Source organism: Phaenicophaeus curvirostris, unplaced genomic scaffold (assembly GCF_032191515.1).
Source record: "Phaenicophaeus curvirostris isolate KB17595 unplaced genomic scaffold, BPBGC_Pcur_1.0 scaffold_160, whole genome shotgun sequence".
NCBI classification, from domain to species: domain Eukaryota; kingdom Metazoa; phylum Chordata; class Aves; order Cuculiformes; family Cuculidae; genus Phaenicophaeus; species Phaenicophaeus curvirostris.
In genome coordinates, this window is record NW_027206780.1 from 337,777 (window position 1) to 362,410 (window position 24,634).

At 60.5% G+C, this 24,634-nt stretch overlaps 3 protein-coding genes across 3 annotated transcripts in view; 1 reads left to right on the forward strand and 2 right to left on the reverse strand.

Moving 5' to 3' along the window:
• ARMH3 (armadillo like helical domain containing 3) overlaps positions 1-4,059 on the reverse strand; it is a 127,364-nt gene extending 123,305 nt beyond the window's left edge. Inside the window, exon 1 of the mRNA XM_069882508.1 lies at positions 4,005-4,059. The gene's annotated coding sequence lies outside the window, so the exon portion shown is untranslated. The remainder of the gene's footprint in view (positions 1-4,004) is intronic.
• Positions 4,060-5,778: 1,719 nt separating this feature from the next.
• Positions 5,779-9,500, forward strand: HPS6 (HPS6 biogenesis of lysosomal organelles complex 2 subunit 3). The gene has a single exon (XM_069882490.1). It carries the CDS (start codon positions 5,892-5,894, stop codon positions 8,349-8,351), a length of 2,460 nt encoding a protein of 819 aa, XP_069738591.1. The 5' UTR covers positions 5,779-5,891; the 3' UTR covers positions 8,352-9,500.
• Positions 9,501-11,839: 2,339 nt separating this feature from the next.
• Positions 11,840-22,719, reverse strand: LOC138734707 (prominin-1-A-like). Its single transcript, XM_069882491.1, has 24 exons — positions 22,554-22,719; positions 21,276-21,337; positions 20,839-21,044; positions 20,254-20,374; positions 20,033-20,096; positions 19,555-19,644; positions 19,109-19,299; positions 18,947-19,021; positions 18,092-18,155; positions 17,671-17,830; positions 17,260-17,412; positions 16,680-16,803; positions 16,431-16,522; positions 16,136-16,220; positions 15,876-16,019; positions 15,572-15,643; positions 15,266-15,355; positions 15,081-15,134; positions 14,646-14,726; positions 14,280-14,348; positions 14,096-14,185; positions 13,784-13,896; positions 12,635-12,652; positions 11,840-12,256 (listed from the first exon to the last, which is right to left on the reverse strand). Exons 1-24 carry the CDS (start codon positions 22,681-22,683, stop codon positions 12,205-12,207), a joined length of 2,400 nt encoding a protein of 799 aa, XP_069738592.1. The 5' UTR covers positions 22,684-22,719; the 3' UTR covers positions 11,840-12,204.
• Between the last annotated feature and the right edge of the window lie 1,915 nt (positions 22,720-24,634).

Sequence of the window (24,634 nt, forward strand, 5' to 3'; positions counted from 1 at the left end):
ACACACCTGGCAACCAGTGTAATCACTCTTTGCTTTTCAAGGTATTTTCCAGGTACATACTCAAGTCTAAAGGAACGTTGAGCAAAACTTGGCTGAGGGAGTGGAGTTGTTCAGCCTAGTGAAGAGAAGGCTTCGGGGAGACCTTCTAGCAGCCTTCAGTACTTAAAGGAGGCCTAACAGGAAAGCTGGAGAGGGGCTCTTTATCAGGGAGTGAAATGATAGGACAAGGGGTAACCATTTCAAGCTGAAAGAGGGGAGATTTAGATTAGATATTAGGAAGGAATTTTTTACTGCGAGGAAGGTGAGGCACTGGAACAGGCTGCATAGAGATGTTGTGGATGCCCCATCCCCGGAGGTGTTCAAGACCAGGTTGGATGGGGCCTTGACCAACCTGATCCAGTGGAAGGTGTCCCTGCCCAGGGCAGGGAGGTGGAACTGGACGATCTTTAAGGTCCCTTCCAACCCAAACCACTCAACAATTCTATGAAAAATTGTCTCAATCATGCAAGCGAGAGGGACAACCCCCTGCCGGCAAGTTAAGACATAGCTGCTAACGCAACACCTTGTGAGCCAAGTAGTCCTTAAACTCTTCAGTGAAGTTCCAGAAAAATCTTACACTTAATCCACATGACAAACCTGCAGAGGCAATATTGAACCTGAGCAACAGCCAGTTAAAAGACAGTTTCCAGCACTCAACCATTACTGGAAGCAACAAACAATCTACACAACAGTTTACAAATTCCAGCACACAGACTATGTCTTGACCGAGTTCAAGCTCCAGTGCCGAAACCCCCAGGATCACCCTGGCAAACCACTTGTAAAAATAAGAGAGGAGGAACATGTTGGTCTAGATTTTCTCAAGGCTTTAGCAACCATCATGACGTCATTTGTGTTATAAGCCCTTTTGCAGCTTATGATCTGCCAGCTCTTGCATTGGCAGCTATGGTTCAGGCTAGTAGGTACATGCTGCTTCTACATATCATCCATTCTTTACAACTTTATTTGCATATTGTCCATTGGAATGAAAATTGCTCAGGCTGCCCTTCCATGACAACTGTAAGTTGCCCAACCCATCGAGTCGGGAAATGGTAACGCTCAGCACATAATGGGTCCACCTAGCAGAATTTCCGGGTGCCTTCATGCAGTATATGATAAGAAATACATTCTGATGGTGTGCAGAGGACAAAAACCATACTTCTTTTTCTGCATTACCAAGCGACAACCTCTAGCATAGGCCCAGTATGTGCCTTTTTACTAGCAAGCCCCTCCAACCTGCTCAGAGGAACAGTGGTGCTTCCACATAGCACAATCTATACTTAACATCACTACTGACCTATGTTTCCCCCCTTGAAAAACAGGAAAAGCAGCTTCCTAATGCAGATACAGCCACAGACTTCCTCCCACCACACCTGTTTAGCAATGATATAAAAGAATAACATCCAAATTACACTTCTAACGTTTCATCCATAATTGCCTTTCATTTCTACCTGTCCAGATAAAACAACACCCAGTCCATCAACTTCACACCATCAACTAGGCAAGCTTCCTCCTGTCAAGTCCATCTAGACAAGCATCACATGCTTCCATCTCTTCACACCAGTTTTCCAAACTATTTTTTTTCAGTTCACCACACTTCCTTTCCGTATTCCAGGCTACAACGCTCCGCTATCTAACGTCAGAAAGTCTCTTTGGGTTTTCGTGATTCGAGCCCATCAGAATCCATCCCATCTAGTTTGCCAGAAAATATTCCACACTACACCCCAACCTAAAAACTCACGCCACTTGGAAACCTGTTCAGATGTCCCCCTTCTGAAGAAAACCATTCTCCCTGTAACCTTCCCCTGCCCTTTACCCAGAGCTTCAGCTGTTGGTGTGGATCCGAGGCCCGTGCTGAACACAGCGCAGCTGCACAACCTTGGCTCCAACTTCCGAGGAAGCTGCCATGTCCTAAGAAACTGCACAGTAGAGCCAGGCCAAGATAAGAAAGGCAGAACTGCAGAGAGGTAACATTTGAGACACAGACCATTAGTGGCACAAGCACACAGGAGGAAAAACATAAATATAAAAAGGTTTAAGATCCTAAAACAGAACAAAAAAAACCATCACCAGGGAGCCAGCAAACAGCAACTCTGAGCTGCGGAGGCTGACCCTTCCCCTCCCGAGTGTGTTGGGGTGGTGGGTGCTTAACCTTTTGTGCAAGCTAGCCAATAACTGTTTAACATATTACCTTGTATCTACCCTGCATACAGTGCCTCTTCACACACAGCAAAAAGTGCCCTAAGAGGCACAGGCAGAGAATTATGATATTGTTGTCAGAAAACCAAACGGATATTATTTCCCCCCCACACCCTGCTGAAATTCCTCTTAAAGATTTTTGTCATACTTCCTACCAGAGCTCAAGCAGTTCAGGAGCTGCAATCACCACGTTTTGCAATGATCCAAATGATCTGCACCTCCATCCCTGTGTTCAGTTTTGGGCCCCTCAATACAAGAAAGACATTGAGGTCCTGGAGCATGTCCAGGGAAGAGTAATGAAGACAATGAAGGGGCTGGAGGACAAGTCTTATGAGGAGCAGGTGAGGGGAGCAGGGCTAGAGGAGGCTGAGGGGAGACCTTATCACTTTCTACAGCTATCTGAAATGAGGTTGTAGAGAGGTGGGTGTTGGTCTCTTCTCCCAGGTGATAAAGTGATAGGATGAGAGGGAATGGCCTCAAGCTGCACCGGGAGAGGTTCAGATTAGGCAACAGGAAAAATTCCTGCACAGAAAGCGTCCTCAGGCAGTGGCAGAGGCTGCCCAGGGAGGTGGCTGAGTCACCATCCCTGGAGGTATTTAAAAGACGGGTAGAGAAAATGCTCAGAATATGATTTAGCAGCGGACAGGTACTGTTGGGCTTGATGTTCTCAAAGGTCTTTTCCAACCTAGTGATTCTATGATTCTATCCTATGACTCTATGATCTTATGACTTTGTATATTTCACCACACATTCCCATTACACTCTCTACTTAACAGCAAACTTTCTTACAGTGACACACACAACAGTTCTGACCAAGGTGCGTGCTTGTTATATAGCAAGCTGCCTCTTTACCGTAATAACCACAATGTGTTCCCAGTCCTTTACCACTGTTCAGCACTCCCCTTTACCAATTAAAAGTGCTCATAGGACCGTGAGCTAATTAGAGTGAACGATGATAAAAAAATACACCCTGCTCATTCTTTTTGTAGAAGCACCCGGGGGCTCACACGGACACACAGAGACCCGGGAGGGGAACAGGGGGCTCACAGGGACCCTGGGGAGGGGAGAGGGGCTTGCAATCACACAGACCCCAGGGGAGGGGAGGGTAAGGGGAGCTCACAGGGATGGGGGGCTCACACTGACCCCTGGGGCAGGGAGAAGGGGGGGGGCTCACACTGACCCCTGGGGCGGGGAGAAGGGGGGTTCACACTGACCCCTGGGGCGGGGAGAAGGGGGGTTCACACTGACCCCTGGGGGGGGGAGAAGGGGGGGCTCACACTGACCCCTGGGGCGGGGAGAAGGGGGGCTCACACTGACCCCTGGGGGGGGCTCACAAAGCACCCCGGGGCGTCACACAGACCCGGGGGGACAAGAGGGGCTCACATGGGCCCCGGGGTGAGGGGACGCGGGGCTCAAAAGCAGCGAGGGGATGTGTCGCACAGACCCAGGGTGAGGAGTAAGAGGGGACGGGGCTCACATTGACCCGGGTAGGGAGAGAAGTGGGGCTCAAGCGGACCTGGGGGGGGAAGGGGGGGTGTGTCACACAGACCCGGAGAGGGGCGGGAGTAAGAGAGGCTCACGGGGCCCTGGGGGAGAGGAGGCCCCGGGGGGGTCTCTGCCGCAGCCGGCTTCGCCCCCGCTGCCCCCGGGATCCCCCCGTCCCCTCCTCGGGGCGCGCGCGCGCGGGGGGCGCCGGGGGGCGTGGCCGGGGGCGCGCGCGCGGCCGGGGGGGTGGGGGGAGGGGGGGGGAGGGCGCCCCCAGCCCTTACCTGCGGGCCGGCCGCTCCCTGCCCAGCGCGCACGCGCCGCCCGCCGCGCACGCGCCCCCGCGCGGGGAGGGGAGGGGGGGACTGCGCCGCGCGGTCCTAGCGCCGCCGGCACGGACTGTGCCGCGCGCGGTCCTAGCGCCGCCGGCCCCGGTGAGCGCCGGGGCTCCACACGCAACCCCGGGCCGGTTCCTGCCGCCGATACAAGTCGTAACGCTTACAAAAAGCAGAATATCTTTGATTTAAGCTAAAGGAGAGCTCGGTTTCATCTAAGTAATTGCGGGGTTTGAGTTGCAGGGGGCGCCCCTCGGGCAGCGGGGCGCGGTCCGGTCCCCGCTCGCTCTCGGGGTAACCGCGGCCGCGGGGCCAGGCCGAGCTGCCGCCGCCTCCGGGTCACCAAGAGATCTGACTGCTGCGAAGCTCATAATAATGCGAGAATTAATTGATGAGCTTTGCTCAGCTGGTTGGTGTTTAATTATCTTGTCATACAAACGAGAACACGCAGATCCTCGGACAGGGATGTGTCACCTGAAAGAACAAGCGCTGCCTTAGAGCCGCGAGAAGCCATCGATGTGCCGAGCCGCCTCTCGGGGCGCAGCCGCCCCGTGCCGAGGGGAGGGGGCTGCGGCTCCCCGGGAAAACAAACGCGCTGCGGGGCCTCGGGCGGCTCTTTGTCTGAAACCGGCGCCTGCACGCGCTGCTTGTCACACAATCAGAGCCACCAGGCTGGGAAGGACCCACTGACCATCGAGTCCAACCGTTCCCATCACCCCCGAAACCTTCGCGAGACGCCTTGGGGGTGGGGGGGGGGCATCCGATTCAGCGCTGAATCGCAGAAATAAAAATAACGCTCGAAGGCTTCGTCCTTCTCAATATTTCCCCGGCGGCGCCGTCGGACCGACCCCCCGGCGGGTCCCGGCGGTGCGGGAGGGTCCGGGGCCGCTCCCCGCCCCAACCCCGGGGCCGCCCCCCCCCCCCCCGGGGCCGCCGCGGCGGAAGCGCCCGCGCGCCCGGAAGCCGCCGGCTCGTGACCGCCCGGCGCCGCCCGCAGGTAGCGCGGGGGCCGCGGGGAGCGGGGAGAGGGGAGGGAGGGGGGTCCTGGGGGTCCCGGGGGGGCAGGAGGGAGAGAGCGGGGAGCCGGGAGGGACGGGGTCCTGCGGGGGCCCGAGAAGAGGGGAAGGAGCGGGATCCCTCGGGGTCCCGGGGACGTGAGAGAGAAGGGACGAGGGTACCGGGGGGTCTCGGGGAGATGGGAAGGAGGGGATCCTGAGGGTCCCGGGGAGAGGAGAAGGAGGGGATCCTGGGGGTCCCGGGAAGGCAGGACGGAGAGAGCGGGGAGCCGGGAGGGACGGGATCCCTCTGGGTCCCGGGGACGTGAGAGGGAAGGGACGAGGGTACCGGGGGGTCTCGGGGGCCCCGCGGGTGCCCGGTGGGAGGGAGGGAGGTCCTGGGGGCTCCAGGTAGCGCAGACGGGAAGAGGTGACGGGAGGGATGGGTGTCCCGTGGTGCCCGGGGAGAGGGGAGGGGTGGGGGTACCGTGGGGTGACAGGAGTCCCGCGGGTGCCCGGTGGGAGGCAGCGGGGCCCCGGGGCGCTGGGCAGGGGGTCCTGTGGGTGCCCGGGGAGATGGGAAGGAGGGGAGTTCCGTGGGGTCCCAGGGCAGCGGGCAGTCCCCCCGGGCAGAGGGGGGGTGCAGGGAGGTCAGGGTGCAGCAGGGACCCCGAGGGGGTCAGCGCCCATGGAACTGGCTTGTCTAGGGAGCCAGGGGTGGCCCTGGAGGTCAGAGGGTGCTGGGGTGAGGGGGTTCCTGGAGGGGAACTCGGCGGCAGCGGGGGCTCCGTGCCCTTGCCTGCCCTGGCATAGGCTCTCGGTTACCAGCTGGTGCCCCAGGATGAAGGCGGCCGGGATGCTGCAGCAGGTCTCCGACTTCACAGACTTCAGCCGAGGCCACCAGCTCCGGGAGCTGCTCTGCCAGGGAGAAGAGCCCAGCCACATCCAGTACAGCCCCGACGGGCAGCACCTGGTGGTCCTGCAGAAGAGCCGGCCACCCCCCTTGGCCCGCGTGGTGGCCTTCCAACGCCACGGCATCGGCAGAGCCGCCCTGGAGAGGAACTGGCAGCCACCCCAGCCAGCCCTTGTGGGGCTGCTCTTCCTGCAGAGCCCTGGGACACTGGGCTCCTGGGCCTTGGCCCTTGTCTGGGAGCATGGCCGGACTGAAGTCTGGCACTTTGTTGTCACCGTGGGCTGGCAGCTGCTGCAGACGCTGGAGCTCTGCCAGGGTGTCCGGGCACGAATCATCTCAGTGTGCAGCCAGGGAGCCAGCTTGGTGTGGTGTGAGGAGAGGCCTCCCCTGGATGCCCACTCGGACATGAGTAAGTGTGCCTTCAGGTTCTGTGTCTGCACCCGGGCTCTGGAGGTGGGGGAGCAAGGCGTGCGGCTGGGCGCTGTAAGGATAGTTCTGCACAACAGCCCTGAGTACCAGGTCCTGGCCTCCCCCCAGCATGTCTTCTTGGTGCCTGCCACTGCCAACTTTGCCACCACTTCCAAATTCCTCATCATCTGGCATCCTGAGAAGGCAAAGCTCACCATCACAGCCCCCTCAGCAGGCTTCATCCACAGCAAGGTGCTGCGCTCAAGCAGCGAGTCAGACTTCAGGAAGCTCCTGCTCGGCTCTGTGGGTTTTCTCTCTGGTTTGGCGCCCCTGGACATTCACACCTGTGCTGTATCCAACAGTGGGGGGCTGCTGCTGGTGAGCACGAAGGGGGCTGTGAACATGGTGGAGCCAGATGGGACACAGAGGCATATCTTTGACCTGGAGGGGAGGACTCTGGCCCAAGGAGGTCCTGTCCAGCTGAAGACATTTGGCAGCATCCTGGCCTGCGTGCTGGCTGGGGTGCTGTACCTCATCGACCAGAATAGTGGAAGGCTCATAGAAAAGAAGATCCTGAGTATGAAAGAAGTGCATTTCCTGGAGTCCCCAGGAGAGGAGGACAGTATCCAGCTCCTCAGTCAAACTGGCATCTACAGCTTTAGCTTCTCCAAACCTGAGGACAGCAGCAGGCCTGAGCAGTGCCTGGTGGAGACAGTGTTTGAGGAGGCCTGCAGATACTACCAGAGGAGGAGCCTTAGCAGCTCCAAGCTGACGGTGGAGAAGTTGAAGAAAGGTGGTGTATTCCAGGCTCCTGTGGCTCTTGCTGCCATCCTGCAGCACAGCCTCCGCCAGATGCAGAAACCACCCCGAGGTCTGCAAGACACTTACACCAAGCTGTTGAGCACAATAAGCCTGGAGCTACAGAGCTACATGAGCCTAGAGCTCCTCAAGACCTGCGTGGTGTGTGCATCAGAGAATGAAGTGGAAAGCTGCTGTGAGGAACTGGTGGAGCAGGAGGTCAGCCGCGTTCTGCACTCTGACATGGACAAGGACAACTTGGCCTACCTGAATTCCATCTTTGCCTCCTTCCCCAGGGCTGCTTGGAAGGCCACGAGGAGCTGCCTACAGCTGCAGCAGAATGGGGATGGACTCTTGGTAGCCAGGGCCACCCCAGAGGTGTGGAAGAAGATCCTGGGAGGGCTGGAGCAGGAAGAAGTGGGGCAGAATGGGGTGGTCCCACTCTTTGAGCTCATCTGCACCTCCTTCCTGATGTTCAAACCCAAGTGGCTGCCCAGTTTTGTGGAGCTGACCCAGCAGTACGTTAGCATCTCTTGGGCGTACAGCAGTAAGGAGGGCCCAGAGGGCCGGGTGCCGCTGTACAAGAGGGCGCTGGGAGTACTGGCGAGGAAGAACAAGCGCAGTGAGGCAGATGATGAGATGGAGCTCGAACTGCTGCTCTGCAGCAAGAGACCTAAGGCTGTGCTGCAAGCTCTGCACCTTCTCATCCGCCTGAAGCGATGGCAGCGGGTGGTGGAGGTGGCAGAGAAGTTCTCCAAGCTCAGCCCCCTGCTTAACAAGGAGATATTCACCACACTGCTGGCAGAGTTTGCCCGGCACCGTGAGCTGGATCCTTATCTGGACATGCTGTGGCCACTGTGCCCTGCTGAGGTCACCGTCTCAGATATCCTCAGCGTGGTCCTGCAGCACCTCCCTCACTCCCAGGAAGACCCAGTGCCCTTCTCCAGCGTGGAGAACCAGCTGACTGTAGGCTTGCTCAAGCCACTGCTGCAAACGGTTGTGCAACGTCCCTGCATCCAGGAGGAGATGTACTCGGATGCTTTGCAGAGCCCCACCTTCCCCCCTCCCACCCCACCCCGAGAGCACAAGATCCCCTCAAAAGCAGCAGCTGATGATGCCCCTCAGTCACCCATGGCAAGGACATCCTCCTCCTCAGCACTGCTCCAGGGTGACACGGTGTGAAGGGAAGCACAACAGGATCCCAAGTCTTGTGTGCACAAGGAGGGGAAAGGCACTTCTACTCCAGGAAATCCTGCCCTGCCTGGCAGTAGGGAAGCCCGCTCCCTTTGAAGCCTCCCTGCAGCAGCATCTCGAAGAGGCTGATGGGAGGCTCAGTTGGGGGATTTCACCTGAAGCCAGGACCGTGCTTTCTGGCTGTTTGTAACACGTGCAATTGTCTGTGCTCCAGTGGAGGAGCAGATGCCGGGTGCATTTGCAGATGACCGCACTGGCTGCACTACAGGAGTACAGAACTGCTCCCTGCCAAAAGCACTTTTTTTGTTTGCTTGGCTCCTTTATAACTTGCTTCTCCTTCCATGATCCTCAAGGAATGGTGGTGGAGTGGTGGGGGCAGGGCTACACACAGTCTTTCCACCCCATTCTCTGCTTAGTGGGTTGGGTGGTGCCTCCGAGCTCTGCCTGTGAGAAACTGGGCCTGTTTGTTGTAGTGGGGTCACAGAGTTCTGCTCTGGGCTCAGTCAGATGCTCAGTGCCAGGGTGGCGCAGCTTCGTGGTACTGGTGGTCCCAGCACACGCGCTGGCAGCTGCAGCACTGTGCTGTCTCGCTGCAGTTCCTCTGGGATCAGTCCTGTAGCTGTGACCGATTGCAGCTACTTGGCTGAAGAGAGCAGCTTAATTCCCTTATCTCTCTATCCCAGACGGCTACCTGAACTCTTCTGAGCTGAGAAGCTGGCAGCAGCCTGTGCAAGCTTGGGGCTGGCCCTGCCTCTCCCTTTGTGGAAGCTTAGATTAGACTGCAGGACACCCAGACCCTCTGTTCCATCTCCTCTACCTTTGCCCTTTGCACACAAAGGGGCTTTGTAAGGGTTGCCTGGCTCATATTGTGCCTCTGTTTGCAAAGTCAGTGTAACTTGAGAGCAGTCGTGCAGGAAGATCCAGGTTCCAGCGTCCCTCCAGTGCTCACTGCCTTGCTGCTTGTCTGGGAGAGAGACCCTGGCTGCAGCTTTGCCCCTGCGATCAGGGCTCTGGTGTGAAGGGGCTGTCTCTTACCTTGCCAGTCTGGCAGAGCTGGGATGGGAGAGACTCACCTGCATTAGTCCTCTTGAGATTGGGAAGAGAGACTGCTTTCAAAAAATAAAGATTCCTAAAGCAGTGCTTGGGCAGTGGTAGATGTTTTGAGGATGCAGTTCTGGTTTGCTTCTGGTGAAACGTGGCCAAGCTCAACTCGCTGTGGTGCTGCCCGGTGTGGCTCCCCACGGGTACGTGCTGGGCTCGGAGATCCAGCTGTGCCTGCACAGTCCATTCCCTCCACAGCGCTCGGTGACTCTGCACCAGCAGGCAGGTGACAATCCCAGAAGGGCCATTCCAGGCAGGTCCAGCAAAGGTTGCTGGGAGCAAGAAGACCTACTTGGCCTTTGCTTCCATCTTCTCTGCAGCTCCTTGGTGCCACAAGCAAACCCCAAAGGCCATCGGGGCTTCTTGTTGAGGGGTTGTGGCTGGGCCCAAGGTCGGGCTGAGGAAGGGAGAAATATTTCCTCAAGAGCTGCATTTCCTCTTTGTTCCTGGCTGGAAAACGAGCAACAGCGAGGAGCAGGCTCGTGCTGGTGGGAGCCTGCTGTCCTGAGCACACGGCGGCAGAGCTGCTGCTGGAGGGATTGCAGGTTGTCAAACCATTGCAAAGGTGCAGCAGGGCCTCCCCCAGACAAGGGCTCGGCTCAGCTGCAGAAAGTCCCTGTGGTGGAAAAAGGTCTGGTAAAGGGGAAGAGGAACCACTGCAACAGTTCTCTAGAGGCTGGTCGGCTGTCGCTGAGACCTTTCTTATGGCGGCTCTTGTGCTGCAGACGTGGGGCACCGCAAGTTTCTCTCCCCCACAAGGGAAGTGGATTCTGGCAGCTGTGGTTTGTGAGAGTGGAGGGAGCCTGGCCTGACAGGAGAGCCGACGGCAGCTGCTGTGGGCATTGTGCAATAAGCTGTCCTCACCTCTGCCCCAGGCAGCTGCTCTCTCAGAGGAGGAGAATGGACCCAGGCCCCTCCTAGAGCAACAGTTCCAGGGACTGGGGTGCTGCCCCAGGGAAGCGCTGAACAGGGAGCTGCTGAGAGCAAGCCCCATGCTGTTGTAAAGGCTGTGCAGTAATTTAGGGGAAGATTTTTGTTGCCAGCGCTGGGTCTGGATGCAGGTGGCCACAGTGATGCAGCAAACAAGGCGAGTCAAGTTCCCTGTCTTCCTGCGCTAGCTTTGCAGAGAAGAAAAGGCTCAGGAGGTTGAACAGAGAGAAGAGCAGCACCCACAAAGCAGGCAAGTGGAAACCAAAGCCAACAGCAGTCCTGCACGGGCCAGCATCCCCGGGGCACCGCAGGGACAGGTGAGGACAGCCTGAGGCTCGAGAGTGAAAACCTTCACACACAGCCCCCAGATAAGCACAAAACAGTCACAATTTGAGGGTTTAGGGTAGGGGAGAGCACAGGCAAAACAAGTGGAGACAAAACTGAGCTAAATGTTCTCCAAGGGTATACCAGGAAATCTGGTCCTTGGGGCAGGAAAGGGTGGGAATCCCTGGAGGAGCAGGGACTGAGCCATCCCACAGAGTAGATTCAGCTGAGTGATATCAAGCATGAGGCTCTCCTTGCAGTCAGAACGGGTGTTGGGGGGAGATAGCAGGAGGTAAGGCTGGTGCAGCTTCAGATAACACCCAGAAGAAAATATAGCAATTAGAAGATCTGAAGGCAAAAGGAAAAAGCGATAAAGCAGATGCATGTAACAGACAGCAAGCTGGCCAGCTTAGCCCCCTTCACTCTGCTCCAGAGGCCTGGACTTTGTAATGAAGGAAATCAGTCAAGCTGCTCAGCGTGCCTCGTGCCTGACCTGGCCTTGGGGATGGTCCCTGCCCTTGAACCGAGGAGCAGCACAAAGCAATGCCCACGCTCGCTCCCCCATGGCTGTCACCCTTGGCTTATCTGTGCATGCAGCTCTCAGCGTGGCCATCGATGCCATGCAGCACTGTAGGACACTGAACGTCCCTGTGCCATCTTACCTGGTAGAGGGTGGGAGGTGCAGGCTGTAGGCACCCCATAAACTAACTGGAAGCCCGCAGATGGCACATAGCAGGGTCACCGAAGGGCACATGACAGTTCCCGTCTGCTAGGGAGGGCACCTCGTGGACAGGAGGCTTTTGCAATGGATTTTCCCAGGGAAGAACCTGGCACCCACCCAGCCACAGGTCCAAAGTGCTGCCTGGTCACAGGAACATCACCCAGCCCCGACGATGCTGAGGAGTGGTCCTGCATCAATCGACAGTCGGTCAGGACTCCAAGAGCTGGCGGGAGGGCGGAGCACACTGGGGGCCCCTAACAAGAGCCCTGAGTCCCAGGCACAGCGCCAGCTCCTGCCAGCAGCAGGGAACCCTCCCTGTCCCTCCGGTTCCTGTGTCCCTCCCTTGCAGCCAGAAGTGAAGAGCACAGCTACATAGCTGCAGTGCACGCAAACACCCCCATTTATTGTTTGAAACCAAAAATCACAGCTTTGGAAAGAGCTAGGCTCCCTGCAAAAATAAATATTCGCATTTTTCAAGTAAGGGGCCCGAGTGAGCAGGTTTCCACTGACTGGCAGCACAGGCTGTGGTGGCACAGATGGTCGGAGCTGCACTGAGTCCGCAGGGTCCGTGGGGGTGAAGCCCCAGCTGGGGTAACGCAGGGGCCAGCCCCTGCTCCCACACATACCTGGGCATCATCACACGATGGAATTGGGGAGGGGGGTTCAGCTGGGGGATCCCAGGCTGCTCCCCAGTGCCCAGGGAGAAGGCGCAACGTGCAGAGCAGCCGTGTCCATCTCCTGCGTGCCTGTGCTGTGGGCAACGGGCTAGTGCCTCGTGGTGGGCTGGGGCATCTTGTAGGAGTTGAGCGTGGGTGGCCTGCAAAACCAAGGTCACCCATGTCACCCACAGCCACAGAGAGAAGCAAGGGACAGCCCAGGGTGCACAGGGATGGCAAAAGGTCGTCCCACCCTTGTCACCCATCCCCACAGGAAAGAGGGTACAGGGACCCCACCAGTTTGGAGGAAGCTGGGAACAGCAGCAGCCCTAAGGTTAGTGTGTGAGAAGATGAGGAGGGGGACCCCAGAACAGTCTATGTTGCACAGGTCTCACCTTCCCAGTCCTCCCCTGGTACCAGCACCCCCCTTGGCTTGCAGCGACCCTGTTCCCCTTCTCACCCCCCTCTCTGTGCCCTGTCCACCCTCGTGCCACAGGAGCTGCCTCCACCCCACACAGCGACCTGGCACTGCTACTTACATCTCAAAGGTTTCATCCCTGGAGGACAGAAAAGAGAGGGGACGGGGTCAGTGGGGGAAAAAGATGCCTCCTGGGACAGCCCAGCATCTCCTGGTGGGACAAGGTATCCCTCGGGGCACAAAGGGAGGACGCGGGGCTGGAAGGTGCTGTGATCCCCCCTCCCAGCTGCCCCATCTGGACACACAGCACAGGCCCCCACCACCCTGCTGCCCTGAAAGCATCACCGCTCCCTCCCTGGGCGCCGTGCTCGCCAGCTCAGTGGCACACAGCTCCACCGTGCCACAATTTCAGTTCCCTCAAGCATCCCTAGCAGCTGAGCCCGTGTCTCCCCAAGGCGGCTCCGCTCACGGCCACAGCGGGAAGCGAAAGGTGCAGGGGCCACCAGTGGGGACCCTGGGCGAGCCCAGCTCAGCCCCGCATCCTGCACACACCATGCACAGCCCCAGCATGGGTCCCGGGACGGGGTACGGAGCGAGGAGGAGCGGGGCAGGCAGGGAGGAAGGCTGCAGGGGCCGTGCTGGACACAGGGGTGCTGCAAACCCTGGCTCCCTGCGTGGCTGCAACCCTGGAGCAGAAGGGTGGCAAGTGGGAGGGGCTGGAGAACCGACATGTAGCCCTCGGCAGTTGGAAAACCGACTGGAAACCACTCAGTACCCTCAGTGGCTTTGGGCTGTGCTGGCGGTGGGGCTGCCAGTCAAGGCTGGGGGCAGCCCTGGGGCATCACCACGCACGGGCGAGCACTGCACCCTCGCGGCAACACCACCAACTGTGCAGCTCATTGCATTCTGCACGGCCTCCAGCTGTGCTCCCGTTTGCACCACTGTCTGTGCTCCCAAAGCAGAGCAGGCCCCAGAGCTGGGCAGGGGGCTGCAGCCTGTTCCGTACAAGCCAGACTCCTTCCTCCACAGGCCTCACGTGCACCTTTGGCTGCCCAAAGAGGAGCTGCAGAGCAGGCAGAGCCAGACCCTTCTCCGAAACATCTCCATCCTCGGCAACTATAGGTCCCAAGCCACCTTCCTAGTCCCCCCAAGCCCATGTTACTCCAGGATCAGCTCCCCAGGCTGCCATGGGGCACCTGAAGGGGCGGTTTGCAGTGTGTAGGAGGGACCCCAGACCTAGCGTGGTCACAGAGTGCGGGCGGTTCCTCACCTGTAGACATCAGCGATGTCCATGCGGCGGTAAAATTTGGCGAGTCTGACGGCCAGGATGATGCTAGGCAGCAGGAAAAAGGTGCACCAGCCCAGGCCGAACCAGAAGGCATTCTGGGTGCAGGAGGGGGAGAACCATTAGGGCCCAGACAGCAATGAGGCCTCCCAAAGACCACCCACCCACCCACCCCTTCTCACAGCCTGGCCTTTGCTCTTGGCCACAGCGATCCACTGGGGAGATGCTGAGCCCCGCTTCTTTGGGACAGAGATGGGTACGAGGGAGACAAGGGGATCTCATTGCCGCCCCACTCACCAGAGAGTCCAGGATGTAGTCACAGGTGATGGTCTCCACATTATCCAGGGTCTGAGCTACGGGCTTGCAACGTGCCACATCTCCAGTCAGCTGGGGACACAGTAGGGACAATCTCATCAGTGTCCCCAGAACCCTGCAGCGCATCCTCCCTTTCCTCCACCCCACTGAGGAAGACTCAACTCACACTGTTCTTGGCCCAGGAGATGTAGGTCTCAAAGAAGTCCAACAGGCCCTCCAGGAAGGCCCACGTCTCCTGAGGGGGCAATCAGCGAGTGAAGATGCTGCACCCCAAGCCCACTCCACGCCCCACGTCCCATCCGTGTCAGGATCAGGGCTGCCAGCCCAGCAGCAATAGGGCTGTGAGACCTGCCTGGGGCACCATAAGGGGAGGGGGCACCCAGGGGGGCAGGGGACCCCCAGGGAAGGGGACAGGGCAGGACGAGCAGCCAGACATTGCTTGGGAGCCAAGTGCAGTGGGAGGTGTTGGTGTGGCAGTTCAGTCACCCCCCCCGCCACTGGCCAACCTGGCCACAGGTCAAGGCAAGCTCACGTTCTTGATGATGTTTGCTGTCTCCCTCTCCAGGAACTCCTGGGCTTCACTGGCTTTGTCCAGCGCAGCGTTTGTCTGTGCCTGGGGTGAAAGGTGCTCTCAGCAGTGTGACGGGGGAAGGAAGCGGGGTCCCCGCGTCTCCTCCAGCTTGTGTGGCTGTCCCTGGGGCACAGTGTCTCTGAGCCTTAGTGTCCCCAGCAGTCACAAGCCATCAGTGCCCGAGTACCTCGGCTGGAGGGAACCTGTGGCTGGCAGGGCCCCTGGCGTGTGCCCCCTCCCTCTGCCTCACGAGACATCCCTAGAGTGGATGCTCGGGGAGCCTCATGGCAGCCACCACCCCCAGGACTGCAAATTAGCCCTCACCATCTCCACTGTGAGACCCCAAAGGTGCTTCACAGGGCACCCTGGCCTGGGACACGCTCAGGTGCAGCTTACCTCGAGCTGGGCAGCCTCGTGTTGCACCAAGTGGATGTTCTCCCTCAGGCTTTGCTGGGAACGGAGAGAGGGAGGTCAGAGATGCAGACCCCATGGCTCAGAAGAGACACCCACCAGCAGGATCCAGGGTCTGGGGAAGCCCAAGCCATCGATGCCACAACCTTCCCCACCCCAGCATTGCTCACCAGCGGCCCAGAGAAACTCATTTGCATCTCTTTGTCCAGTTCCCTCAGCTGGCGAGCATCAGCCTTCAGGTTGTCTCTCACGTCAGCATCCTGGAGGAGCTGCAGTCAGTGCTACCCCCGGCTCCAGCACAGGGTCCCAGCCCCACCACAGCCATCTGATGGTGGGACGGGGCTGGAGGGGAGAGCTGGGAGAGTGTGAAGGGCCTCGCCTCCCCTGGACACCCAGGCTGGTCTGCAGAGGAGCCCCTGCAGCCGGTGGCTTTGGGGACAAGATGGCCATAAGCCCAGGGTGCCATGGTCTCTCACCGCTTTGTCTGCCAGCTGCTCCAGCTCTGCAGCCAGATCTAAAAGACGTCCCTCAGTCACGTTCTGATCCAGCTACAAAAGGTAGAGACAGAACTGTGAGGAGGGGGCTGACAGAGGAGGACGTACCCCATTCCCACAGAGCAGAGTGGGGAAAGAGCCTCCTGGGTGGGAAAGTATCTGGCTGCCCCAAGGGCTGACCCGGCTGGCAGGGGACACCTGGGAGCCCGTGATGGGACTCCCACAGCAGCAACGACGAGAGGGCAGTAGAGACCCTCAACATGTACCCAGACTGCCCCCAGCCCACCTGCTCCAGGATGGAGGTGAAATCGGGGGGCTGCCCAGCCCGGCTGGCGTTCAGCAGTACGTCTTTCTGGCTCTGGTTGAGCAGCGAGATGGGGCTCAGGGTGATGTTCATCTTCTTAAATGCCACGGAGATCTCTCCTTTGTACTGCCAGAGCAAAGGGAGCCACAATGGGGCATGGTGCTGTCCCCTCACTGTCCCCATCCAGCACCAGCCCTGCACCCTCAGCTCTGTCCCTCACACTCTGGAACCCCCACGCTCACCTGGCTGATGTTCAGGACCTCGTCCAGGGACACGCGCTGGTCCAGGTGCAGTGTTTGCCACAGGGGAGCGTCTTGCTGGCACTGCCTGTAGGAGGGGGACACAGGACTGAAAAGGGGCAGGTGAGGGCCACCCCCTCCCAGGAGCATGTCCTCAGCACCTCACTCCTTCCCTAGCATCAGCGCCTGGACACAGCCAGGGCAGGTAGGGCAAGCTGCTTCCCATCCCAGGAAGTATCCAAGAGCACTGAGCAGATGTACTCATCCCCAAGGAGAGGGTACCCAGGCCAGGACCCACCTGTATATCTCCGAAAAGTTTGTTGTGCCATCCTCCTGGCCCAGAAGCTCTGACAGGTTGAAGCCAGGGATCAGACCTGGGGTATCCAGGAGCTGAGAACAAGGGAAGAGATGGAGAGACTAGACACAGCGTAGAGCAGGATGCCTGGGAATAGCGTCCCAAACCAGCCAACACTGCTTCTGCTCCACCAGCAGCCCTTGGAAAGGCAGCAGTGGCTCCGAGCAGCGATGTCTCCCCACAAAAGCTCACCTGGAAGAGTTGCCGGCTGTGCCAGGACTCGCAGACAACCATGTAAATGTTCCCCCCCAGCATGAAGGTGACCAGCACCAGCAGCATCAGCAGCCAGGAGAAGATGAAGCTGAAGCCAACCCCTCTGCCGGGACAGAGATGCCCTCAGCACCCGAGGCCCTGTGCCCTGGCACTGCCTCCAGCTCACAGAGCCCGCAGCCTGCACACCCCTTGTCCCCCCCAGCAACACCAGAGAGCACCACCATGCCCACAACCACCTCTCCACTCTGCCCCTGGAGCACGGCCGGGCTGTGCCGTGGGGCTCAGACCGCAGAGCTCCCCCCAGCTTTGCCACCCGCCCAGAGAGCTGTGGGACCACACACACCCCACCAGGCCCCAGCTGGAAAAGGGTGAACAAGCTCCGCTCAAACACCAGCACCATGTTTTACCCTCGCGCTTCCCACCTGCACAGCGAGCTGCCGTGGAGCTGCCCATTAAGCTGCAGATATTTGATGACTTAGGAGCCTGAGCATCCCCAGGCCAGGCCTGCCCACCCATCCCACCGCTCCCACGTGTGCCTCGGCAGCTGAGGGAGCCTCACGCCATGAAGAAGTTCCCGCCGGCGTTGGAGAGCCTGCTGCGCTGTGTGGGCAGCACGCTCTCCTTCAGCCCCAGGGGCCCCAGTAGCAGCCCGAAGACATTGCAGAGAACCACCAGCAGCACCGTGCAGCACAGGAGGACACACACGCTCCACCTGCGTCAAAAGGAGGGGCAGGAGTCAGACAGCAGGACCTGGCACCTGAGCGGCACCCAGCATCCCATCAGGTGCCTTCTCAGGGAGGAAAAGGCCCCCAGGCCCCCTGCAGAGAAGGGGCGCAGGTAGCTGTGAGGCACGACTCTGACTACCCACAGCCCCACCACTGAGCAAGCCCTCGGCTCCAGCGACTGGAGGACTGAAAGCCTGAGTCTTTGTGGACAAGGAAGCTGGAGGATGCAGCAGCTCCTCCCCTACCTGAGCCCATCCAGGGTGATGACTGGCTCCCTGTACTCCTCCAGCACTGACGTGGTGCTGCTCACAAAGGCCTCAACGTTCTCCTCCACATCCAGGAATGGCATCTGGTCCTGTAAGCTTCTGATCTCCTGCCTGATGAGGGCCAGTTGGTCCTGGGTCTCTGCAGGGGATGAGGACAGGTTGGTGCTGTGAACTGCTTGTGGGGAGCAGCTGTACCTGGGCGAGCAGGGGCTGGATGGGAAGGGAGTGGCTTTGGTCAAGGATGGCATCGGCCTGACAGCACACGGGGACTTGGGGACAGCCAGGGCTGCAGGCAGTGGGGTGGCAGCCGGGGAAGCCTCCAGGCAGGGATGGGATGAAAAGGGAGTATAGAGCCCTGGGAGATGGAGAATTTGGCATATGGGGACAAAGCCCTGCTTACTTGTCACCACGTCCTGTGACTGCTCTTGCACCTTAGCAGTGGTTGTTTCCAACGTGCTGTTAACCTGCGTCCAGGGGTGTAGAGCATACGGAGTCATAAAGGTTGGAGAAGACCTCCAAGAACATCAAAGTCCAGCCACCAACACAACACTAGCGTGCCTGCTAAACCATGTCCTGAAGCACCACATCTACACCTTTTTTGAATGCTTCCAGGGATGGAGACTCCACCACTTCCCAGGGCAGCCTCTTCCAAAGCTTCGCCACTCTTTCACTAAAGAAATTTTTCCTGATATCCAGCCTAAACCTCCCCTGGCACAAGTTGAAGCCGTTTCCTCTCATCCTAACCCTCATTACTTGGTTGAAGCACCCACCTCACTACAGCCTCCTTTAAGGTAGCTGTAGGGAGAGGTAAAGTCTCCCCTCAGCCTCATCTTCTCAAGACTAAACAACCCCAGTTCCCTCAGCTGCTCCTCGTAAGGCTTGTGCTCCAGACCCTTCCCCAGCCTCACTGCCCTCCTCTGCTGCTCCAGCAGCAAAACATCTTTCTTGTACTGAGCAGCCAAGGCCGTGTCCATGCCTGCAGCCCAGGGCTGGGCAGCACATCCCTTCTGTTCCCAGATCCTGGCAGCACAGGACAGCCAGGCAGCTCCCAGCACCCAGCTCTGGCCATGCCAGCGCCAGGGGACAGTGGGGGCAGCGGGCAGGCTCTGGCCACGCAGACCTCCAACCAGCACATCCCTCCACACAGCGGCAATTAACTCCTGGAAGGGCTCTTCCCAAGACACCCCCTCACGGCACAGCCCCAGCAGCGCCAGGAGCACCCAGCCCCACGCCTGGGAGCAGAGGGACCCCTCACCTTCTCTAAATCAGCTGCTATGTTGGAGACAGACACATCGCCCAGTGCCTCCAGCTGCCGCTCCACACCAGGGATCTGTGGGGCAGAGCCTGGGGTGAGGGAGCTGTGGGCAGCTGGGGAAAGGGCTGCAGGGGGCTCCCGCTGCCCGCTGCCCCTCCTCACCGTGCTGAAGTTGGCACTGAAGGAGAGCCCATCCAGGGACACGGTTCCGCAGGGGCGGCCGCAGCGCTGCAGGGTCTGGTTGATGCCATCCCACAGGTGGGCCAGCTGCTGGCTGTAGTTGCTTTGCAGCTCCTCAAGGTGCGAGCGAGCGCGAGCGATGCTGCCAAAGGCGGCCACCAGCATCTCTGTCTCTGGGGAGACAGTGGGGTGTCAGGGTCTCATCGTGCCAGAACAGTGGGGGCTTGGCCTTACCCAGATGAACCTTAGAGACTCGTTAAAAAACGCAACATAGGGTTGCCCCTGAAAAGCCCCCAGCGCTTGCCCTGGGCTGTGGCAGGGAAGCCAGACAGACTCCTCTCCCTGGGAGCTCTACCCAAACGTGCACCTATTCCAGCTCCCAGTCCCCTCTGGGGCTGCACCAGCCTCCCCAGTGATGTGGTCGCTACCTTGCAAGAGGCTCTGGAGGGATCCCAGAGCCCCATCTGTGCTGCTCCTGATGCCAGAGATGATCCTGCCACCCAGGCTGGGCCCAATGTCTGCAGAGATGGGAGAGACAGTGTCAGTGCAAGGACCTCCGGGGTCCCAGAGCTTGCAGGGAGCTGCCAAAAACACGTACACCCCGCTCCAGGACCCCATCCCATACTTGTCTCCAGGTGGGAGGCAGAGGGGACACCCCCACCCTGCCACCATCCACATCACCCTCCCCAGCGAGGAGCCTGAATGGGGAGAACCAGCAGCTGGAGCAGAGAGGGAGCCTGGAGGAGCCCCCGAACCCAACCCCTTTAGCCATTCCCATGAGAACGAGCTCCATGTCAGCAGCTGTCCACAGGGCAGCGAGGCGCCATCCACACAGCACCCCCTCTGCCCCCCACACTCCCCCAGCCCTGCTCCCGTGGGTGCCTGGGGATGCTCCAACCCCCTCACCCTGGAGGCTGTGGTTGGCGTGGCCCAGCGGGACGTCACTGCTGTCGATGATAAAATTGATTTGCTGCAGGGATAGAGACGGGGTGTCAGCGCGGGTGGGCCCCTTCCCCACCTCCAGCCCCGCTGTTACCCTTCCCCAAGGGGCTGCTCCGGCTGCTCTCTCCACCTGGCCCCCTGCCCCCCTCTAAGGGGCTCAGCTGGGGCAGGGGAACTGAGCGTGCCTGGGGGATGGAGGCCACGTAGGTGCTGACATCGCCCAGGGTGTTGTTGACGTTGGGGAAGGTGCCGCGCACGGCCTGGGAGAAGCGAGTGTTGCTGACGAAGGCGCAGACATCACCAGCCCTGCGAGGGAAGGGCAGCGGGGTCAGCATGCGGGGAGCTCGGTCCTGACACTCTCCCCCAGCACCCTCTGAATCCAGCGCTGCTTCCACAGCATCCCAGTGAGCTCCTGCACACAACCAGGGGACCAGAGAGGGCCAACACGGGAAACTGAGGCACGGGGAGTGCGGTGCATGGCGCACCTGCATTTCGCTGTGGCGAAGCTGCAGGGAAGGGCCCCGCATGGATTAGTGATTGATAGGAATGGTTGGACTCAATGATCCTGTGGGTCCTTTCCAACCTAGTGATTCTATGATTCTTGCCATGCCAACAGGGGCCAGCTCCCCACCACCACCGCTTCCTCTCCTTTGTCCCACGTGCTGGGATCTGCTCCTGCAAACAACGGCACCTTCCTGGCACAGCCGCCCAGTACCAGTGTTTCCACCCACCCAGGGTCCCATCCAGAGCCTCCCGGCCGGCGCACTCACAGGAGGAGAGCAGAGACCAGCAGGACAGAGGTCCAGAGCGCCTGGCGCCTGCAGCTCATCCGCCGGCTCTGCTTCTGGTACATGCGGCCCCCACAGTTCCCGCAGCAGCGGCAGCAGCAGAAGCAGCATCCCACCAGCGGCACGAGGACAATGAAGAGGAGCCCGATGGCCACACAGACCAGGAAACCCAGTTCATAGAGCAACAGCTGTGAGATGAGGAACAATAGGCAGCATAACACTGGTGCCCCTGAAGGCTCCCCAGCTTTGAGGGTCCTGTCCAGACACCCATGGGGCAGGATGGGGGTCCCCCCAGGGGGTTGCACATCTCTCCTTCCTGCCCGAAGGAACAAGGCTCAGCCTTGGAGCATCCCCCACCAGCATCCCCCAGCCCATGGAGGACTGGAGCTGCCGGCTCCCCGCCCTGACTGCAAACTCACCTCCTGGACTTGCTCCTTGGTGTCCCCATCCCTCTGGGGCTGCACAAAACCTGTGATCAGTTCTAGGGCACAAAGAACGAAGAGGGCTGTGAGCAGGTGCTGGGTCCTCGGGGGCTCTCCAGGAGGGCCCCGCACCCTACTCACCCCAGAGCGAGACTCCCAGCATCAGGCATCACCTCCAGCACTGTGGCTCAGAGCAGCTGTTAGCGCACGACACGGTTCACCCTCCCAGCTGTCCCTCCCCAGCCATCCCATCACACAGCCCTTTTGCACCCAAGAAAATTGCTGCCAGACCCCAGGCTCTCAGAGCCCTTGAAGCAAGGGGATCCTTGCCCTGGTGGGCACCAGGGACAGGCTGCGGGGAGAATGCTCGACAACCGCGTCGGCTGCCTGTGAGCTGCCCTCTAACCCCTCAGCCGCGGAGGGCGTCCGGCCGGCACGGGATGGGCACTAGGACAGAGTCCCCGCAACCCCCACCTGAGCACCATGGACTCATTACCATCTGTGCCGGAACGTGGGGCTGTGTGACTGCACCCCAGTGTCTGAGCGACACCTTCAAGGCCACGAAGCTGCTGCGTTGTTTACCAGAACAACATTTGCCTGCGAGTTGAGGGAGAGCAGGGACCAAGCCCAGGGAAGGAGGAAGCACAAGTGGTAAAAGCCAGAGTGGGAAAACACCCTCCACAAAGTGACTGGCACTTGCTCCGGGGACGTTGAGCACTGGGGTGCTGGCATCCCCATGCCAACCTGTAGCCACCTCAGGGCAGAGCTGTGCCACCAATGCACCCCCTCAGAGGGGAAGGAGGGAGGGTGAGCACTGGCGAGGGTGTGAGGGGCTGCCTGCAGCACCGCAGCGCGGGCTCCGGCACCACGAGATGCTGCTCTCAGCGTCCCCGTGCGTGGTCCTGCCTGGGCACGCTGTGTGACCTGCAAGCACAGGGGCCTGCAAGCCAGGCAAGAACCCCCACCAGCTCACAGGCAGCTCGGGGTTTTCTCTGCTCCTTTCATTGGGGCCTGGGATGAAAACACCCGGGGGGAGGATGTGGCAGGACTCTGCAAGGTGGCACTGCCACCAAAGCCTGTTCCGGGACCTCCTGGGACTGCCCCGCAGCCATGCTGGGACACGGGAAGGACGTGTGGTCCTTGGGGGTAACCCGGTACCCCAGCACTTGGATCTGGGATGAGCAGCCCCTGGTGTGGGAGAGCACGGGCTGCACGGGGACCTGCAGCTCCAAGCACCCCCCACCCCCTCGCCAGCACCCAGCGCCGCGCACCCACCTGCGGGCAGGGCGTTGGGCTGCACCAGCCGCAGGAACCCACGCACCATCCCCGCCAGCCCCGCCACGCTGCTGCCCGGGGCCTCGAGGCCGGGGCCGAACACGGGCTGCGGGACGTGCTCCAGCTCCATCACGACGGCGCCGACGGACACCTGGGCACAGAGAGGGGCTGTGGGCGCACAGGGACACCTGTGGGACACCCGGCCTCGCCCGTCCCCGAGCAGGAAACCCAGGGAGGGCAGGAGGCACCTGTGGAGAGCAGCGGGGCGAGAGGTCCTGAAGCAGCAGGGTGGGAGGCCGGGCAGGAGGAGCCCGGGAGGTGCCCAGGGGGGCTGGGGGGGGAAGAGAGGCTGAAGCGCTTACCCTGTCGCCCGCCACCTCCACGCGCCCGCCGCGAGGCCCAGCCGCACAGTGCCAGCGCCCCGGCTTTGCGGTTTGTTTAAGTTTCAGCTGCGATTGCTGGAAAGCTGCTTGTCGGGAAAGGCGGGGATGCTGGCATCGCCCCTCCCTGTCCCCGCCACCTCCTGGCACCTGCCACCCCGGCCACCTCCACCTGCCCAGGGCAGAGACACCGCCGAGCAGCGGCACCGGGGAGGAGAAACTGCTCCCGGCCCCGGGCAGCGGGCAGAACACCTTCTCCGGGCCCAGGCCCAGCTCCCCTCGCCTCTCGGGTTTCCTCCTGGCCGCATTTTCAGCCCCAGGCGGCTCCAACCACAAATACAGGGTTTGAGTTTATAAAAGCCCTTCCCAAACGGGGCTTTGTGGCGTTTCCCACTCACACCCTGACCCCCCAGGCGCCCCCAGACGGGACTGACCCCCCAGGCTCGGCCCCCAGCCCTGGGTCCCACGGCTCACTGGACGCTCCCAGCTCAGACCTGTCCGAGCTGCCCCTTCCACCCCAACCCAGCACCCTGCACCGGCTCCAAGGAACTCCTGCTCCTGCCCCATCCCACCCAAACGCCCTGCACCTGCTCCAGGGGGGACACCTGCTCTGCCTCCTCCCACCCAAACACCCTGCACCTGCTCCTTGCCGGCCCCAGCCCTGCCCAGGTGAGCCCCCTGCCCCTCTCCCGCACCCAGGTGATTCCCCTCCTCTGCCTCGCAGAGATCCTGCCCTGTCCCACCACCATCAGACCTGGTGCTGCCGCTGCCCCTTGCCCAGAGACCCTCACCTGGCCCCCACGCCTCCCCACGCCCCTCGCCGAGGCAGCTGGTGTCCCCACCGCGCCCCTTGGCCCCAGTCCCTGCTCCTGCTCAACCCCCCCAGGCACGAGCAGGTGCCGCTCTCGGTGACCTGGGGCAAAGGTGCCACAGGAGGAGGGCAGCTCTGCCCCAGGGCTCCTCCTGGCCAGGCCAGGTGCCACGTCGGGGCAGAGCAGCGGAAAACACGGATCCTTCCCTCAAAAAATGAAAACAAAAAGCAGAAACTTCAGCAAGTTTCTCACTACGCTGGGACTGATGTGGGGAGAGAGGTTTGGGGGTTTTGTGGGGACCCTTGAGCTTTCCAGCTCACCCCCCAACCCCCAAGCGCTGCCATGTGCTGGGGGATGGGGCCGGCTGCCCTCGGACCGACGCACACCCCGCGCCCACGGCCACACGGCTCTGGGACACTTGATGGAGCGGCGGCTTCCCCAGAAGCGTCAATGGCCGGTGGCTGTTGGTCCTGCTTCCTCCGTGCCCTGGCACGGCCCCGCTGCTCTCGTGCCCGCCCGCGTCCCACGGAGGCCGCGGAGCTCAGTGCGCGTGTGGAGCGAGGCTGGTGACCCCTCGGCCCGGGTGTCCCCTCCCCGTGCCACCGTCGCCCACCCCGCAGCCACCCAGCCCTGTCACCAGGGAGGAGGGCGAGGTGACGTCCTTGGTGCGGATGTCAACCCACGCCCTGTACCTTTGCTCTGAAGACACGGGCCCATCCTGCCTCCACCCTCCGCTGCACCAGCCCCATTTAAAAAGCCTCGTTTCCCCCACCTCCCCCTTTTTCACACCCCCAGCTCCGGGAAGATCAGGGCAGCTCCCACAGAGGCTGGTGCCGTGCCCCTTGCTCGGGGTGGGGGAGTCGCTGCCCCTCCTCTGCCGCCCCAGGAC